Genomic DNA, 19,067 nt, shown 5'->3' with positions numbered 1-19,067 from the left:
AAGTTTTGATTTTAGTTCCGTTTACTCTATGCATAATTTAATTAACTTACTTTTCCTATCAGCGTTTGTTTCTTCCTTTCTAAAAAGAACAGAAAATATAAATGCTAGCTAAATACAGTTTATAAATTATGTACAGTGCTCACTACTGCGGCCTAGTGGAACATCGGGCTAACTGGCCGATGCAACCTATCTTAATGTTGTTCCTCCGCCCCCTCTGCTGCAATTGGCTGTCTATGCACGGCGTCGGGCTTCTTTCTCTCTTCCTATTGGTTGGAGGCTAACGCCAATCAGAATCGGTGATCCGCCGTTTCCGTTCGCTCTTCCTCTCAACCTTCCCCTCCCCTCCTCTAGCGAAGTTTGGTTGGCTCGCGTCATTAATACAAATCAAAGAACTGGCAATTGGTTAGTAGGATCGCGTTTGGATTAATTTATTATTTCGCAATATTTTAAAGTAACTACCAATTTTAACCTCTTCCCCTTTGGGGGGGTTAAAATCGTCTGTTTAAAAAGGGGACAATTTTGTTTCCAGGGTCTGTAAACACTGAGTTACGTTTTTCTCTTTATTTTGTGTACTTTTCCACCCAAATTCAAAAGCGCGTCTTTAGGATCCAACTCGTGAAGCCGACAGAATCGATCTCAGAAGATACAAAGAAAACAAAATCTTTTAAACTTTCATGTTAAATTCCCCTGAAAGTTGAGCTGGGAGTTTTCCATATCTCAGACTGCAGTTTCCCAAAAGATTGTGGGCTGAACCATTCATCCCCCGCCACTCCTGCTGCGAACCTGCTTTGCGAGAAAACAACCAGGAAGAAACAAAACACAAGTCCTTTAAACGCCGCTTTTCTTTCTGGATTAGAAATGGACGCAAACATGTTAAGGGTCCCGCACAACAAACACTAGTTTTTTAACACGTCCCAAGGAATTTTGGTGAGTGTTCCGCAAGTTGTTTAACAAATGCTAGCACAAGTAACTGCAAATGCGTGCGAAAAATGAAGAATATTTTAGCATTAAATGGAAGGGCGCTTGTTTCGTAAATATTTTACACAATGGTGACGATTGTTTATTTTGAGTTTGTATCTAACTTGGTCAAACTTGATTTTTAAACTCTGATTTCAACAGTTTATTCAATGTTTTTTGCAAAGTTGGCATTTGAGTATTTTAAATATGTGACTGTATTCTATTCATAAGGTATTTTTTGGGTCAGTACTTGTAATTTAGATCTAAACCTTGTAATATTTTTATCATTTAAAGTGAATACACTGAATTCGTTAATGATAAATCAATTATTTTTGTATTGCTGTGTATGAAAACCACTTACATTTACGTTGTACATTTAATGTAGTAAAATATTTCAATGTGTTTCCCAGGATTGTCACCAAACACAATTCAACAGCTGAACTATTTTCAGGAGTGTTTTAGTGGAGAAGGAAAAAGTTGAGATTTAGAAACCTTTTAACAAGGCAATTTTAAAATATGGAGGTGGCAGCTGAACGTATGGCTGCCAAGGGTGGAGCAGTGGAAATCTGTGATGCCCAAGAGACTTTCCATTGGAAAGTGTAAAGACCTCAGATGGCTTTTCGTGCTGAAGGAGTTTAAAATTTTGGTCAGTGTGTATGTATCAACTCGTAAGTTTTTTTTGGAGTTAAGTGGGATTCTTAACATTACAAAAAAAAAAGACTGGCCTATTTAAATTAGGAGAATTATTAAGATGCTGTATCTAGTTTTATCATAAGTAGACAGTTTTTTCTCAGAAAACTTAAATTTAAATCTGTTGGGAGTTGAAATACTGCAATTATTCTCTAACCCATTGAGATCTGGTGGTTATTTTGTAGTGGTTTGGGGTGGCGTTATTGATTTCGGGACTTGACGTGTACTTCATTGTTCAGTGATGCAGCATGGAGAACAGTTCCAGTCAGCTGGATAGGGTCTCTGGTGCTGCCTTTGTGGATTTTGCGCACTTTCCCTGTGACAGTGTGGGTGTACTCTGGTTCCTGGCCACATCCCAAGCATGTTTGGATTGGTACATTAATTGGCCATTGCAAGTTGCTTCAAGTGTGCACCTGAATGTAGAGTCTGAATGAATTGAAGGAAGAATAGTATAAGGCTGGTGTAAGATCAAGGTAAATAGGTGTTCAATAACCAGTGTGCACTTGGACCAAAGGGCTTTTAGTCATACTATACAACCCCATTGTAACAATGTTAATGTTGCATTCTGTTTGTCATAAGAATATTGAAACATGGAAAAAATTATTAAAATACAGATTGTAGTTTGAAAGCATGTATTAAGGAAGTAGTGGTTTCTTGTAGTTGTGATCTTGGTAGTCATGCCTAATACTTGTCATGGTGTTGGGAATTTATTTTATTTGTACTGGTATTGGAGAAAAGAAATTCAAATTAAGTTAAATTAAAAATGTTCTACCTCTCCATGAAGGTGACAAAGATAGTTTAAAGTGCTAAATTTAGGTTGAGTTTTTTTGTAAACGACGAATGAATTGTTGAAAATCAGACCTGTGAACTTTCTTTTATGTGTCTGTGAAACTACTAGGGCAGGAGGAACGATCTGAATTTGATTCAACAAATGTAGAAATGGATAGAATGCAGAGTTGAGTTTAGTGAAGAGTTACAACGATGCAGAGCATTCTTTCTCTGTGGGTCCTCCTGAATATTTCAAGTACATAGTAAGGTATTGCAGAAGCAGAACATATTGGGGAGTCGTTTGTTGGAATCGCTTAACAGATCAAGCAGCATTGATGGAATGGACAAATGAATGGTCTTTCATCTCAATGGAGAGAAACGAGAGATAAAGCAAGAATGCCTCTGTTCTCCCTTCTCCCACTTAGTTTTCATCATATGTTTTGAACTTTTCTGAGTTAAACTGGGCTTCGCTAAACATCATCATTCTAAATGATGGCATTTCTGATTTTGTGATGCTCCCTCAGTACTGCACGTAAGTACTGGATCATTTCTTTAAAGGCAATTAAGAATAGAACTCAAAACTACACCTTTGTGACTCTGCTGGTAGTAAGGATGCTTCTAATAGAATGCCTGTTTTGATTTTGGTATTAGCTGTAAGTGTTGGGAAAAATTCCATGATTTCAATGATATTATATCATAATCAAGGTTTCAGATGTCTGAGAAGATAACTTGTGTCAGATGTGACAAAAACTAACAACAGGAGGAATTGGTTGATGGCAACCATTGACAGCTCTTTTGCAGATTGCACTTTGTACTGCAAGTCCAAGCCAGTCACTGGTCAAAGTGTAGTTTTATGTCATGACAGTTCTTCCCCCATTTTCATACAAAAGAATGAGCAAGCAGCAATGGCTAGCTATCCTGAATGTTTTGTTTACCTGGAACCCAGAGGCATTAAGGCTAGTTTTAGCTGCTGCCTTTGTGTTGAGAGCAAATTGAACATAGAAGTTTTAAATATGTATGTCTAATTACAATTACCTGTTTTTCTTCAATATAGGGCATGAACTCCTCTCTCAAGATAAATAATTGCAGATCAGAACCATACATATCTCATGCAGAGGAAAACACCATTATGAGTGAGTAATTTTTCTAAAAAAGTAAATCTTTAATGCAGACAGTGTACGTTGTACATTAACTTAGATGTTAAAAATGGAAAACAATTTGAATCACTCAAGAGAGTGGAAGCATAGACTTGTGCCTGGTTTAACTACCAAGGTAACTGGTTTTATTGCCCAAGGATGAAACAAATTTTGCTTACAGTTTAAGGCTTTAAGATATTTTACAGGAATCATTTTGGATAGACGTGAATCTTTTTGAGAACTAAAGAATTATATAACATTTTTGACACATACAGAACAGAGTCATTGTTGCAAAACATAGAATCGGATCCCTCAGTCTACCACATCTAACCTGACGCTTTTGGTCATGCACATAATCCCATTTTTCCATGTTAGGTCTGTATCATTGCTTTACCTATTCAAGCTCCTGAAACTCCTTTCTGTTACTAAATCCATGTCCTCTTGTTTTTGTTATCCCTACCGAAGGAAGATGATTCTGAATATCTATGCCTCCTATTTTATGTATTTCCAAGGTCAACCCACTGCCTCTTTCTGAATGTGCTAACTGATTTGGGATTAACACCAGTAAATCATGAAGGAATGATGATAGATCGGAAGTAAAGTTTTTATGGTCATATTGAAAGTAAGTAGTTGTAGTGACTCGGTCAATTAAAGACATTGCAAACATTTATGCACAACCATGTAAAAGTTAACAGTTCTAAATTTGTTAATGTTTGTAAGGACGAGGCAAGGCAAAATCTCCATTTTTTTTCTTGTTTATTTACTGGCTTGATTAGTGTTCCTAATTTTCTTTGAGCAAATGGTGCTGAATCTTGGCTTTCATCTACTGCAAATGTTCTGGTAAAGGTATCTTATAGTTCTGTTCCAGGATTTTGAAGTAAGAATCTAAAATGATAATATACTATATTTCAAGTTGCCATATGTATTTACTTTTTCCAATCTGACTTCAGTGCATTCAGTGTACATAATGTAGTGTTGAATTCTGCAACTTTAGGTATTGTTGGTTCCCTGTCTGTATCAGAATAAGCTATTTCTATACAAGTGACTTTCCTGTATTGGTTCAGTTTTCTTTCTTCATTACCATAGCTGGACTTACTGGGCATGTCCTACAATTCTGTGTCAAACAACTTGTGTGCTCCTTTGTTTATCTTCTCTACTTCCCTCATGTACAACTTTGTTTTATTTTTCTCTCTCTAATAACCTTCATTAATCCATCAACCATCTGACCTTTATATCATACATCCCTGACTTTACCATATCACAGATATTTTCTTTGTCCTTTTCATTACTCTCACATTTGTTGCAATTTAAAACAGACTGACTTGTTTTCCATCTTTCTCACTTCTCAGAAAGGACCTGACTCTGTCACCTTGCCAGTTTAATGCTTTGCTATCCTTTCTCTAATTTGCACCAAGTCCTCTACATCTATCACCCTGTTTAGTGCTCATTAAGCCAATATATTTTTGATCCTTCTTTTGCCTGTTGTCGTGTCATGTCTTCTTCCTGTTTCTTTAATGACCATATAGCCTTTAAGACCCATGTGTTGTTCCAACTCTGGCTTCATATGTCTCCCTTATTTTAATTACTCTGCCATTGATGCCAAGAAATTGAGGCTTTCCATAATATTTTTCTCCCTTTGAAAAAGGATCTAGTGCTTTCTGGACATATATGACCATTTTCTCACCTTGTATTAAAAAGGTGCTGCACTGCATAAATCTACAGTCTTCTTTCATCCAAGCTTTATTTTGGCAATTGTGCCAATATTCTCTCTTGTGGCATTGTAATCAGATTGTTCTCTGGTAATTTTTGATATGTCTTGAGAAGTTTTACTTTTTAAAGATACATTTATAAAATTTATCAAAATTGGTGAAGATATAAAAATATTCAAGGTTCATTTTTATTGACATTCAACTCTATACACGTAAACCACCAAATGAACATACCTCCGGACTAAGGTATAGAACACAGTACATATAACTCACACACACACGTAATGTAATATTACCACAAATAATCAAAAAGTAAACTTAACTGTTGGTTTTTATCACAAATTAGATAGATTTTCTGAATTACTTCAGTATATAACTTAGTGAGTTCTTCTAGAAATGGACATCACTATTGACTATCAAGCTAGCAGCACATGGTATATCATTTCAAAATGCTCAGAACAGTCCAATGTGTTTAGCAAAATATGCCGTAGCAGAATATTGTACTCCTTTCTGGTTCTGAATTTACTGTAATGTTTAATGCCATATTTACCTGTGTACTGCAATTGCACAGATTTCTGATATTTTGGACATCAAACAAAATACTTAAGAAAGTCAGACTTTGATTCTACTACTAGAAATAATGAATTGCTTCAACTGATAAATGGAAACATGAATAGAAGGAGATCTGAGATTCTTGAATGCTATAAGCTATTTGTAATGATAAACCTTGAGAAGAAATTCAGCATTGTAAATCAAACCCACAGCCAATAGTGCAGTGGATCAGAGGCTGGAAGTCAGAATCAGGTCCTTCAGTGTTAAATTGCAGCAGGAAATCAAACCCTCATTGGATACAGTCTTGGCAGAACCATGCATCAAGTTGAGCAGAATGAGATGATTACAATTGATTGGGAGAAACGTGTTGCAACATGAACTTCTGAGATAGTCTGTGTGACTATTTTGTCCAGAAAACTGCAGTTTTCCCAGATGTCTGCAGTAGATATGTGGAATCAACACATAGAGTGATTAATACTTGACACTGCCTCGTATTTGAAAATCTGAAGCCTTGTGAAAGGAACCTATTTTTTTCCAACTTTAAAATTCTCTTTCTACTTGTCAAATTTTATTATTATTCCACTGGAAGGTTTAAAAAATGTGGCACATTTACATGCAACTACAACATTCCCTCTTTTTCCTATCACTGCCCCCGTAATTCCATGCCACTTATATTTGTTTTCACTCGACCTTTTGCCAGCCGGCTTGCTTCTAGGGAAAAAGAGACTAAAAAGCTTATTTATTCACAGTATAATATTGCGCTTAATCTATGTGGTTCATCTTGTGTCCAAGAGACTTGAGAAAAGTATTCGTGTTTGTGTTGGGTAATTTGGAACATGAATCATTGCTGGAACAAGCTTAAAAACCATCACAACCAGTCTTCTGTTTGTTGAAAAGCATTTTAGGCTCTAAAGAATTTAAATTATGAAGTAATTTGAATTAATGGCTGAAACAAGATTTTTGTGCAGAAATTGAATTCAGTGACTGCATTTATTTGTAGACATGCACAATTGGGAAACATGATAGGATCATTATCATTATACTTGTAGAAGTATATTCCAAAAATAGTAGAATCGTTAAGTGCTTAATCACACTACAGGAAAGTTGTCTTAGTACTTCAGAGAATGTTGCCGGTATTGGAAAATTTTCAGTGAGGAAGGATTTGATAGGCTGGTGAGGTTTTTGCCTCAGAAGGATGAGTGGAGTCTTCATATGGGACCTAGATCTCTTTCCTGAAGAAGTGTCACAATCCTGTAGGCATGGATTTCTAGTGTTTACCAGAGGGATAAGAGGGGTGATTGAGGATTTTTTTATTGAGAGAGCTGGAGAGATGTTAAATGGTGGATAGGTTGGTAAAAGCAGAAACTGGTCACATTTAAAATATTCTTGATGTATAATTAAGAGCAATGATCCATAGGGCTATGGTTCTAGTGAAGAAAAGTGAAATTTGGTTAAGTAATTTTTGTTATTCAGCTCAAATGTAATGGGTTGGTAGTCACTTTAGGTACTTCACATTTTCCATGATATTTCACCTTTACTATTTGTGCTACCACTTAAGTTTGCTATTATTATAAGCATTAATTTAAAAAATGTGATGCCAAAAAATAGTTGTGGAATTAAAATTGGAAATATCATAAAGATAAGCTTTGGGATGAAAAAAAGTTTTTAATACAGCTTTGATCCTCATGATTTTCACCCCCTTCCCTGTTTTTCTGTGATTTTATTCAGCATGGATTAGGCCCTTTCAGTCCTTCAAGCCACATCGCTCCAGCAACTCCTGACAAACTTATTTAACTCCAACCTAATTATGGAATAATATACAATGGCCAGTTAACCTACCATGTATGTCTTTGGACCATGGCACAAACACCCAGGGAGGAGGTACAGACTACTTATAGATGACACTAGAATTGAACTCCGAACTCCAGAGTTCCCTGAGCCGTAATAGCATTGTGCTAACTCTTAGGCTATGTATGAATGTTTTTGCAGGAAATAATTTGGCAAAAATATATCACTGTGGCCTTTGAAACCTGGTTGCAATTTATTAAGATAAGAAAAACATGCTTTTTTGTGTTGGAAAAAATAGTGATGCACATATATTTTTAGTTTTGTAGTAAAATGCATCAGTATAAGCCATATCCACTCATTGTTAAAGATGATTGGTTCAAGCTCCATTTCAGGCTTGAGCAAAAGTCAAAATCATTGCAACTTCAGGGCAAGCAGGATTTTATGACAATACAGGTCAGCTTTCTATATCTGATCTGTCCAGTGGGGAGGAACTGAGGGTAGAAGTCCAGGAAATAAATGAGATGCAGTCTTTGCAGAAAAGTGTCATCATCAGAATAAATTTGTCAAGAGACAGCAGGGAGAATGACAGGAGGTTCTTAAAGGAGATGAAGTGGGAGCAATTTATAATCAGAATGGCTGTAGGATTATGTGTGTTTGTAATGTTGGTTCTGGCCATTTCATCTCTTGAGATGGATAGGGAAAGATTAGGAAGGGAAGGGATGAGACAGATGGATCAGGCGAAAGCAAGAATAGGGTAAAAATTGACATTAAAAAATAATTAAATTTTCAAGTTAAGTTCCAGGAAGCAGCATCAAATGTAGTTGTGAAGTACCAGAAAATCAAAGACTGTTCTACACATTGGCCAGGCATAGCTTGGACCCCTAAGATTCCTACAGCTACAGCTATTGATCCAGGGATAGTGAATGGAGTTGAAGGAGAACTTGGTCAATGTGTCTAAGTTGAAATGTTGGTGGAGGGGAATCTGATTAGGTTTCCATTCTGGAACAAAGTGGAGAGTTCGTGGTGTATGACTGCAGTTGCAGGCAAGTGACTTGTCAGCTCAACAATATTTCACAATATCTTAATATATTTTAATTGGCAGGTTTTGTTATGTCAACAACTTTATGTAATAGCTAAAGATATAAAGAAGTGTTTTGATTTCTTTGAAAATAGTCTTGTACAACAATGTTAATAATTATACCAAAAGCAGAATGTTGCAAGGGCACAGTAAAAGAAGCAGCAATGGAGATGGGGGAAGAAGAACAGGATTGCCATTTCAGACTTTGATTAAATTTGATTAGAAATGGAAAAGTGAGAAGACAACATATATAAGTTTCAAAGAGCTGAGTTAGAACACAGAATATGTCTGTGGCAGTGTGCAAGGTAAAGGTGAGAAAGTAACAGTTACATCGGCAGGTGGAAATCACCAATCCAAATTGAAACAAGCGTGCAGCCATGTCTTTGGGTTGGTGGTGGTGGGGGTGGAGGAGAGGTATGTTGCAAATTGTATTTTACCTGGAATCATTAAAATCACTAATACTTATGGAAGATGAGGGGCTTTTCCTTGATGTTAGCGCTGTGGGAGCAATAAAGAACATTGAAGACCAAGGGGAATTAACTCAGTAAAGGACTGGAAGCTCAGGGGTGCTCTTGTGGACTGAGCAAATATCTTCTACAAAGTGATCATCCTATTTCAGTTTAGTTCCACCAGGAGCGATTACATTTTGAGCAGTGAATGCGATTCATTCGATTGGAACATCAGTTCTGGCTACTGTAGGAAAGATGTGATGATGCTAAGTACAGTTTCACTAGGATATTTTCTGGGTCCATCCCAGGTGTTTCAGTTGAGGAGAGAGTGAAAGGGCTGGGCCTGTTTTTCTCTGGAGTGGAGGAGTTCTTGTTATACATCATTGCCCATCTCAGCTGGCCTAGTTCCATAGTGAACTTGTTGCTTGTTGCAAATGAACTAAATCAGTGGTAACAGACACAATGCTGGAAGAACTGAGCAGGTACAGGCTACAACTATGGAGAAAAAAGAGTGGATGTTTTGGGCCAAGACCCCTCATCAGCATTGGAAAGGAAGGGGGAAGATGCCAGAATAAGAAGTTGGGGGTAGGGGAAGAAATACAAGCTAGGGTCCTCTCCCCTCTGGACTTGATGTATGCTAACGTTAAGGATGCATATAGCTCCTCTCCCCTCCCCTGTCTGGGAAGGTCAGATTACAACCTGGTTCATCTTAAACCCTGCTACGTGCCTCTGGTGAAGAGTAAACCTGCAACCTTGAGGACAGTGAGGAAATGGTCGGGGGAGGCTTATGTGGCACTCCAGGGTTGTTTTGAGGTGACAGACTGGCAGGCACTCTGTGAGCCACATGGGGAGGATATTGATGGGCTCACAGAGTGCATTACTGGTTACATCAACTTCTGTGTGGACTGCAATGTTCCGGCAAGAACTGTCCTTTGTTATTCAAATAACAAGCCATGGGTAACAAAAGACATTAAGGCCATCCTGAACACTAAAAAGAGGGCATTTAGAGATGGAAATAGGGATGAGCTGAGGACAATACAGAAGGACCTGAAAGCCAAGATCAGGGAGGCTTAAGACAGGTATAGGAGGAAGCTTGAGTGGAAACTCCAGCAGAACAACATGAGAGAGGTCTGGAGTGGGATGAGGACCATCACTGGGTTCCGGCAAACTATCAACAGAGGAGCTGAAGGCAGTGTGGACAGGGCCAACGAACTTAACCTGTTCTTCAACAGATTTGACACTGTGGCCCCCTGCCCATCCTCCACATGATTCATCTGGTGTCGGCCTCCAACCAACACATACTCCACTCTCCCCTCCTACCCCTCCTCACAGCCCTCCACCCTGCTCTCATGACTACATCCCTCCCCCACCTGATACCACCATGGTGGGCTTCACAGCTGAACAGGTGAGAAGACAGCTGAAATGTCTCCACCCAAGCAAGGCTGCAGGCCTGGATGGTGTCAGCCCCGGGGTGCTCAAAGCCTGTGCCCTCCAGATTTGTGAGGTACTTCACCATATCGTCAACCTGAGCCCGAGTCTCTAAAGGGTTCCTCTGCTGTGGAAGACGTCCTGCCTTATCCCTGTGCCGAAGACGCCGTGCCCCAGTGGCTTCAATGACTACAGACTGGTGTCATTGACCTCCCACATCATGAAGACCCTGGAGAGACTTGTTCTAGAGCAGCTCTGGCCTATGGTTAGGCCACAGTTAGACCCCCTCCAGTTCACCTACCAGCCCCTTCTAGGAGTTGAGGATGCCATTGTCTACCTGCTGAACTGTGTCTACGCTCACCTGGACAAGCCAGCGAGCACTGTGAGGGTCATGTTTTTTGACTACTCCAGTGCGTTCAACACCATCCGCCCTGCTCTGCTGGGTGAGAAGCTGACAGTGATGCTGTTGGATGCTTCCCTGGGGTCATGGATTATTGATTACCTGACTGGCAGACCACAGTGTGTGCGCTTGCAACACTGTGTGTCAGACAGAGTGGTCAGCAGCACTGGGGCTCCACAGGGGACTGTCCTGTCTCCCTTTCTCCTCATCATCTACACTTCAGACTTCAACTACTGCACAGAGTCTTGCCATCTTCAGAAGTTTTCTGATGACTCTGCCATAGTTGGATGCATCAGCAAGGGAGATGAGGCTGAGTACAGGGCTACGGTGGGAAACTTTGTCACATGGTGTGAGCAGAATCATCTGCAGCTTAATGTGAAAAAGACTATGGGGCTGGTGGTGGACCTGAGGAGGGCCAAGGCACCAGTGACCCCTGTTTCCATCCAAAGGGTCAGTGTAGACATGGTGGAGGATTACAAGCACCTGGGGATACGAATTGACAATAAACTGGACTGGTCAAAGAACACTGAGACTGTCTACAAGAAGGGTCAGAGCCGTCTCTATTTCCTGAGGAGACTGAGGTCCTTTAACATCTGCCGGATGATGCTGAGGATGTTCTACGAGTCTGTGGTGGCCAATACTATCATGTTTGCTGTTGTGTGCTGGGGCAGCAGGCTGAGAATAGCAGACACCAACAGAATCAACAAACTCATTCACAAGGCCAGTGATGTTGTGGGGGTGGAATTGGACTCTCTGATGGTGGTGTCTGAAAAGGGGATGCTGTCCAAGTTGCATGCTATCTTGGACAATGTCTCCCATCCACTCCATAATGTACTGGTTAGGCACAGGAGTACATTCAGCCAGAGACTCATTCCACTGAGATGCAACATGGAGCGTCATAGGAAGTCATTCCTACCTGTGGCCATCAAACTTTACAACTCTTCCCTAGGAGTGTCAGACACCCTGAGCCAATAGGCTGGTCCTGGACTTATTTCCCCTTGGCATAATTTACTTATTATCATTTAATTATTTCTACTCAATTCTTGGTTGGTGCAACTGTAACGAAACCCAGTTTCCCTCGGGATCAATAAAGTGTCTGTCTGTTATAGATGAGGGGGAAGGTGGATGGGCAGTGGAGGGGGGGTGGCGAAGTGAGAAGCTGGGGGGGTGATAGATGGAAAAGATAAAGGACTTGGACAGATAGCAAATGGGCCAAAGTGGCAGATGGAACATTGTGTTGGGAAGTGTGTAGTCATACATTTTGGTAGAAGAAATAAAAGGGTGGATTTTTTTAAATGGAGAGAAAATTCAAATCTCTGAAGTACAAAGAGACTTGTGAGTCCTTGTGCAGGATTCCCTAAGGTTTAATTTGTAGTTTGAGTCAGTGAGGGAGGCAAACACAATGTTAGCATTAATTTCAAAAGGACTAAAATACGAAAGCAAGGACATAATGTTGAGGCTTTATAAGGCATTGGTAAGATCTTCTTAAAGTATTGTGAGCAGTTTTGGGCCCCTTGTCGAAGAAAGGCTGTGCTGACATCAGGGAGGGTTCAGGGGAGGTTCACGAGAATGATTCCGGGAATGAAGCACTTACCATATGAGGACTGATTGATGGCTCTTTGCCTGTACTCACTGCAATTCTGAAGAATGAGGGGGGAATTTACGTTGAAACATATTGAGTATTGAAAGGTCAGAATAAAACCCGCCTGCAAAACATAATCAACGTAACATACATTGTGAACTTAACCCTTAATTGTCTGGGTAAATGCTGCCTAATGAAATTAATGAGTCCCTTCAATGTGGCAAGGATAGTGGGGGAGTCTAGGACCAGAGTACAGACTAGAAGGAAGTCCATTTAGAACAGAGATGAGGAATTTCTTTCACCAGAGATTAATTAATCTGTGGAATGAGTTGCCACAGGATATATTTAAGGCGGGGCCTGATAGATTCTTGATTTGTCAGAGCATTAAGGATTATGGTGAGAATGCAGGAGATGGGTGGTTGAGAGGAAAATAGGATCAGCTGTAATGAAGTGCTGGAGCAGGCTCGATGGCCTAGTTTGCACCTTTATCTTATGGTCTTATTTACAATGTTTAGGGATTTCTCAGAAAAGATTTGATGGTGTACCAGACACAGTGAACATTTTGCAGTATTGTGATTGGGAAGGAGGATGTAGCAACAGTCTTGTGCATGTTCCCTCAGAAAACACAGTGTGGCGACCCACTTTCTGTGCAGGCGAACTGGCTCTCAAATAGCCAGCATGCGGAGAGACTTTGGTAATGCACCTCTGACGTCATTTCTGCCCGGAGAGGGCAGATGCTAGGGATTAAATGCCAGTGCCGCGAAGTTTGAATAAACTAGTCTCGAAACGACTTACTGACTGCGTGTCGTCTCTAGCTCTGTATGTAGTACATTGCTAAAACAGATTATTTCTTGGATCCTGGGCTACTTCCACTTTAAAAAAAATCTATTTTTTTTGTTCTGGAAGCTGGATGTGACTTGCACATAAAATTGTGTTTGGTACTAGGGCAGTAAGAGAATGAATTCTGAAAATGTTGGAAATAGCAGCCGATACAGGCAACATGTTACTTTATTTCAAATTGTAATCAGTTATTAAGTTCACAATCAGAGGTATCAGTAAAAGTTATCCATGTAGAGGTAAATACAAAGCTGAACTAAATGCTATTAAAATAAAATCATGGGAAAAACGAGCATGAACTAGGAAAAAGAAAATAAAGTTAAAACTCACGGATCAATTTAAATTGGCAGTTTCTGGACCTATTATTTTAAATAAGATCTACCGCAAGTATAATGATTAGCTATATTTTTGATTCTGTGTAGTCTGCTATTTGCTGATGAGAAATTGATTCCTACTGTTCAATAGAAATAATACAAAAATGCCATGATTTAAAAAAATCTACAACTAGAGCCAATGGAAACAAAATGTGATTATTTGAATGGAGGGTTACTTGTTGCTTGATATTTGAATACTGTTGAAAGACTTTGCCTAAAATCTTGGCTCTTCATTCCTCTCCATAGATGCTGCCTAACCTGCTGAGTTCCTCCAGCATTTTGTGTGTGGAATATCCTGGTTAAGAACATATTTTCTTGTATTAGTACTGTTGTGTTAGATATTTTGTTTTTTTTACAGCTTCTCTGTAACCCACAGTATGTTCTGTTAATTAAACTCTACAGTCCAGTAGTTTGCTTTCTGCTAAGAGAAGGAGTCATTTGATCAGCTTAGGAAAGTTATGCCAGACAGTCGAGTTTGTCTTGATAATATTCTGTACAGTGGGGGTGCCATGGAACATTCAAGAGAGATTGGGGCATCAGATTTCGAGGAGAAAGTGGGTTGGTGTTAGGGCTTTTTGACAGGCATTGGAAGTGTGGAGAAAACACAAGGGAATATGCTTGTGGAAGGAGAGGCACTGTTGTAAGAAGTGCTTTGTGCAAATGAATGGTTCTAAGGAGGAAGTGCCAGTACTTTAGAGTTAGCCAGTTCGTTTGTAAAGATCTTTGAGGGAAGTTCAAATTCTGGCTGGTGTCTTTCAAGCAGAGTGTGGGTTCTGTGCCATGAGTAATTAAAGTGAAGCACCCGGCTACCCAGCAATGAGCTCCATTGTTTATGTGCACATAATAGACTGGTGTGACTGAAATGGGGCCCCTTTTCTGTTGTCCACTTTAAGTTTATGTCATTGTAAGTTCTGTTATTTCCTGGTGAACGATAACTTTTGCATGGGGCATTCACCATAACTTGCGTTCTCTCAATAGAACATTCCATCTTTTCTGTTTGGTTGAACCCAAATCATAATGACATATAGTGCGCTGATTTTTGGAGATGCCCATCTCACCATATCCATCCTTCGCTGAGTCACGTGGCTATTAGCCAGGAATAACCAACAAGCCTAGTTTGTTATGAACCACGGTAAGAGGGTTACATGTGTTATTCTGGATTTCCAGCATCTGCAGAATCCATTGTATTTATTACTACTTGTCCTGTGGTTCATGCTGATGGGACTTTTGTGTAATTCATTTAATGTTGTGAAATAAATTCTAATCAAATTATTCAACTGCATGTACAGTGATTAATGACTTTTAATGGTCCATGATGACTGTTGATACCACTTTTACAGATGCTGCTTAATCTATTAAAGATGACTCAAGGAAGATTTTGTGCTGCGATCTTTTGGACCCAATCATAAATTATTTTCAGTGTTCTTGAATAATTCAAAAGTTTCAATTTGTTCTTGATTCGGAACAAAAACTAAAATTTTATTTTTGTTAAAATATGGCCAGAGTTACATTTGAAAGGTTTCTTGAATAATTTACACCATCTTTGCATCTATGTGATAATACATGATAAATCTGTAGTTAATTTACTGGTAAAGTTAGATAATGTGACACAGTTCCATGGACCCAGATTTGAACCTGCCATCGACTGTTCTGACTATGTGAGTTTTCACTGGGTGCTGCGGTCAATATAGTTGATTCCCTCAAAACTAATCAATATGCTCCAAGATCTCGGCCTCAATAACCTCTTGTGAAATGAGTTGTGCAATGAGATCCTCAATTTCCTCACTTGTAGACTCCAGTCAGTTTTGATTGGCAACAACGTCTTCTCCAAGGTCTCCATTAGCATAGGTACATTTCAAGGCTGTGTGCTTAGACCCCTGCTCTTCTCACTTTACACTTGTGACTCTGTGGTTAAGCATAGTAAACTTGAACATGGCATTGGAGCTAATGATACCACTGTTGTAGGCCAAATCAAAGGTGGTGATGAATTAGCATAGAGGAAGGAGATTGAAAATCCATCTGAGAGGTCAGGAAGACCAAGGAGCTGATTATGACTTCAGAAGAAGGAAACCAGAGGTCCATGAACCAGTCCTCATCAGAGGATCAAAGGTGGAGAGGGTCAGCAACTTTAATTTCATTGCGTTGTTATTTCAGAGGACCTGTCCTGGGCCCAGCATGTAAATGCAATTACGAAGAAAACCCGGCTGTGCCTCTACTTCCTTAGGAGTTTGCTAAGAATTCAGTATGACATATAAAACTTTGACAAACTTCTATAGATGTGTAGTGGAGAGTATATTGACTGGCTATGTCACAGACTGGCATGGAAACACCAATGCCCTTGAATGGAAAAGCCTACAAAAATGTATGGAAAATGGCCCAGTCCATCACAGATAAAGCCTTCCCCACTATTAAGCAGAGCTACATGAAACTTTGTCACAGAAAAACAGTATCTATCATCAGGGACCCCCACCACGCAGGACATGCTCTCTTCTCATTGCTGTGATCAGGGAGAAGGTACAGGAGCCAAAGGACTCCCAACACCAAGTTCAGGAACAGTTATTAACCAACAATCAAAGGGGATAACTTCATCTAAACCATGGGCTCACTTTCCAGGACATTTTATATCAGGTTCTCAATATTTATTGCTTATTTATTGTTTATTATTATTTCTTTTATTATGTATTTCCACAGATTGTTGTCTTTTGTGCACTGGTTGAACACCCAGGTTGGTGCTGGGTTTTATTGATTTTGTTAGTATTCCATGGATTCGTTGAGTATGCCTGCAAGTAAATGAATCTTGGTTGTAGAGTGACATATATGTACTTTGATAATAAATTTACTTTGAACTGTGAATTGCATTTTGACAAGTAGTTTATTTTCTACTTGAGTTGCTGTAGTTGTATTGCCATAGCTACATGTTTCAATTGTACAGTTTTATTAGGTGGAAGGAACTGGGAAATTCTTGGATAACTGATTCAGATAATTCTACTCAAAAGTAAATTAGGAGCAGTATTTCAACTTTTATATGTCATCATTCCTCATTCTACTCTCTGATAATGAGGTTAACCAAAACTGCACTCTTAACACAGAACAAAGTATATTTTCAGATTCAAGATTGTTGTTCAATAATACACTTGTCTACAGCTAAATGAGACATGTTCATATGGGGCCAAGGGTTAGACTTAGAGAGGCTGCTGCAACTAAATACACTGCCATCTTGTAGAAGTCTTTTTGTTAATTTATTTTGAAACCCTTTCCTGTTTTCTCACTGTGTGATCAATGAGAATTGAGCTGTAGACTTCAGTTCCTAAACTTATCCAACTTTCCGTATTTTCATTGGGTCTTAAAACCAACCTTTTTATTTCAGGCTTTTGGCTATCATTCTTTATGTACAGGCTTATTATCAAATTTTAAGTAATTGACATGCAAACATCTTGTAAAATTTTGCAAGATTAAAGATGCTATGTAAGTTAGAAAAAGGTTCCTGAAGAATATGTGTAAATGTTCCTCCAGTGTTGTATTTGCCCCAGTACAATGACTTGTACTGCTTAAAGTGGTTTTAATGCACATATTGGCAACTGCAAGTTTAAATCAATTATTTTAGTTGAATCTGGAATAATTTTTGTTTGTATAGTGAACATGAATGTAAATTCATAAAAAGATGATTGAAATTGATATTTCTTAGTTTTAAGTGTGACTAGTTGAAGGATTATTAAAATGCAGAACAACCTATTGGATTAATTTTATCAAATTGAGTTGTTTGCTTTTGGCTCTTTTTGCTTTCTGTTGTCCCATTCACTTACCTACAAGATCCTTGATCTTGGGTTACCTTCTGGGATGTATTACTGATATTGAGAGTTGCTTAGCAGCAACTGTTAACTGGATATTTTTGCAGAGTTGATAATCTGTTTTGATTGTGATGAAATATTGGCTACTGTTGGAACTGTGTACTTTCAATAACACAGTATGTGATTGCTGGCAGAATCATTTTTTTCTTGATTTTCAGATTTTTTTTTACTCTGCTTGGGGCTGGGGAAGGGTAGACGTGTTTAAAAGGCATTTAGCCAGGTACAGGGACAGGAAACAGAGGAATGTGGGAGTAATTTAGGCAAATTGGACTAGCTCAGATAAGAAACTTTGTTGGCATGGACAAGAAAGTGAAATAAAAAGACTACATTGTATACGGATTGGGATTGGAAAAAAACGGATGTTCGCTCTCCAGTGTTCGTTTGAGCATGTACAGACCTTTTTTCTTGTCATTAATCCCTAAACAATACAGTATAACAACTATTTACATAGCATTTACTTTGTATTGGGTATTATGAGTAAGTCAGAACAGGTACATCTGGTGTTATTTAGCGTCAGTTAGAGAAACGTGTGTCGTAGTATATAGTATATATGTTAACTTTCTACATATCTGTGTCTACTTTCTGCATATAAAACACTTAAGAAATTATGTGCAGTATTTCAATAATTAAACCACTGCGTTGCTTAGTAATAATTGTAGCTTTAATCGGGGCAGGGCCTTTCACATGCTCCATTATTCTTTATCCTTTAAAATTGTTCCGATCATTGACCAGCTGTAGCTTAATGCTTTTCCAGTGACCGATGGCATTTCACCTCTTTCTGATTGCTTTATTATTTCTACTTTAAGATGATGAGAGGCATTGATCGTGTTGATAGTCAAAGGCTTTTTCCTAGAACTGAAGTGGCTGCCACAAGAAGGCACGGGTTTAAGGTGCTTGGGAGTAGGTACAGAGGAAATGTCAGGGGTAAGTTTTTTTTACTCAGAGTGGTGAGTGTGTGGAATGGGCTGCCGGCAATGGTGGTGGAGGTGGATATGATAGGGTCTCTTAAGAGACTTTTGGATAGGTGCATGGAGCTTAGATGCGAACTCCCAGGAACTTGGTGTACTTAACACACTTTATGGAAGAGCCATGTATTCGCAGAGGTGGATGATTTGTGTACACCTTACTGAAATCAATAATAATTTCCTTTTTCTTCTCCACATTCAGGCTTGGGTTGTTCTTTCACACCAATCCACCAGCCATTCCACTTCCTCTATATTCCATTTCGTCATTTTTCTTGATGAGGCCAGCCACTGTTGTGTCATCATCTGCACTTGTTTTCTTGAAGGGGAATTGCAAACCGAGTCTCCAGTTTGGGATCCACTGATTATATTTTTAAACGTCTTAAAATGATGCTGCTTACTGAAGTACCCATGCTGTGACTGTGGACTTAAACTGCAGTAATCCAAATCGGGAATATTTGATGATTCCCATCAGAACTGCATGCAAAGAGTCTCCACTTATCAGCATC

General features: G+C 39.0%; 2 protein-coding genes across 7 annotated transcripts in view; one reads left to right on the top strand and one right to left on the bottom strand.

Annotated features, from left to right (window-relative positions):
- The window catches only part of usp6nl (USP6 N-terminal like), a 233,461-nt gene that overhangs the window by 13,431 nt on the left and 200,963 nt on the right, over positions 1 to 19,067 (top strand). For 2 of the 5 annotated variants that reach the window (XM_059987357.1, XM_059987359.1), the window contains exon 2: positions 3,470 to 3,548. In XM_059987357.1, coding sequence (XP_059843340.1) covers positions 3,470 to 3,548 — 79 coding nt within the window. Of the gene's footprint in view, positions 1 to 594; positions 928 to 3,469; positions 3,549 to 19,067 lie in introns of those variants that run through there. The other 3 variants (XM_059987360.1, XM_059987358.1, XM_059987361.1) reach the window with 3 other exon arrangements.
- LOC132403733 (uncharacterized) overlaps positions 1 to 19,067 on the bottom strand; it is a 66,958-nt gene that overhangs the window by 8,471 nt on the left and 39,420 nt on the right. The window contains exon 1 of one of the 2 annotated variants that reach the window (XM_059987365.1): positions 51 to 176. The exons of the other annotated variant lie outside the window; for it this stretch is intronic. The gene's annotated coding sequence lies outside the window, so the exon portion shown is untranslated. Of the gene's footprint in view, positions 1 to 50; positions 177 to 19,067 lie in introns of those variants that run through there. 2 annotated transcript variants of the gene reach the window in all.

This window comes from Hypanus sabinus, chromosome 13, assembly GCF_030144855.1.
Source record: "Hypanus sabinus isolate sHypSab1 chromosome 13, sHypSab1.hap1, whole genome shotgun sequence".
In the NCBI taxonomy this organism is placed as follows: Eukaryota; Metazoa; Chordata; class Chondrichthyes; order Myliobatiformes; family Dasyatidae; genus Hypanus; species Hypanus sabinus.
Note: the sequence above shows the minus strand (reverse complement) of the source record. Positions and strands in the feature narration are given on the sequence as shown.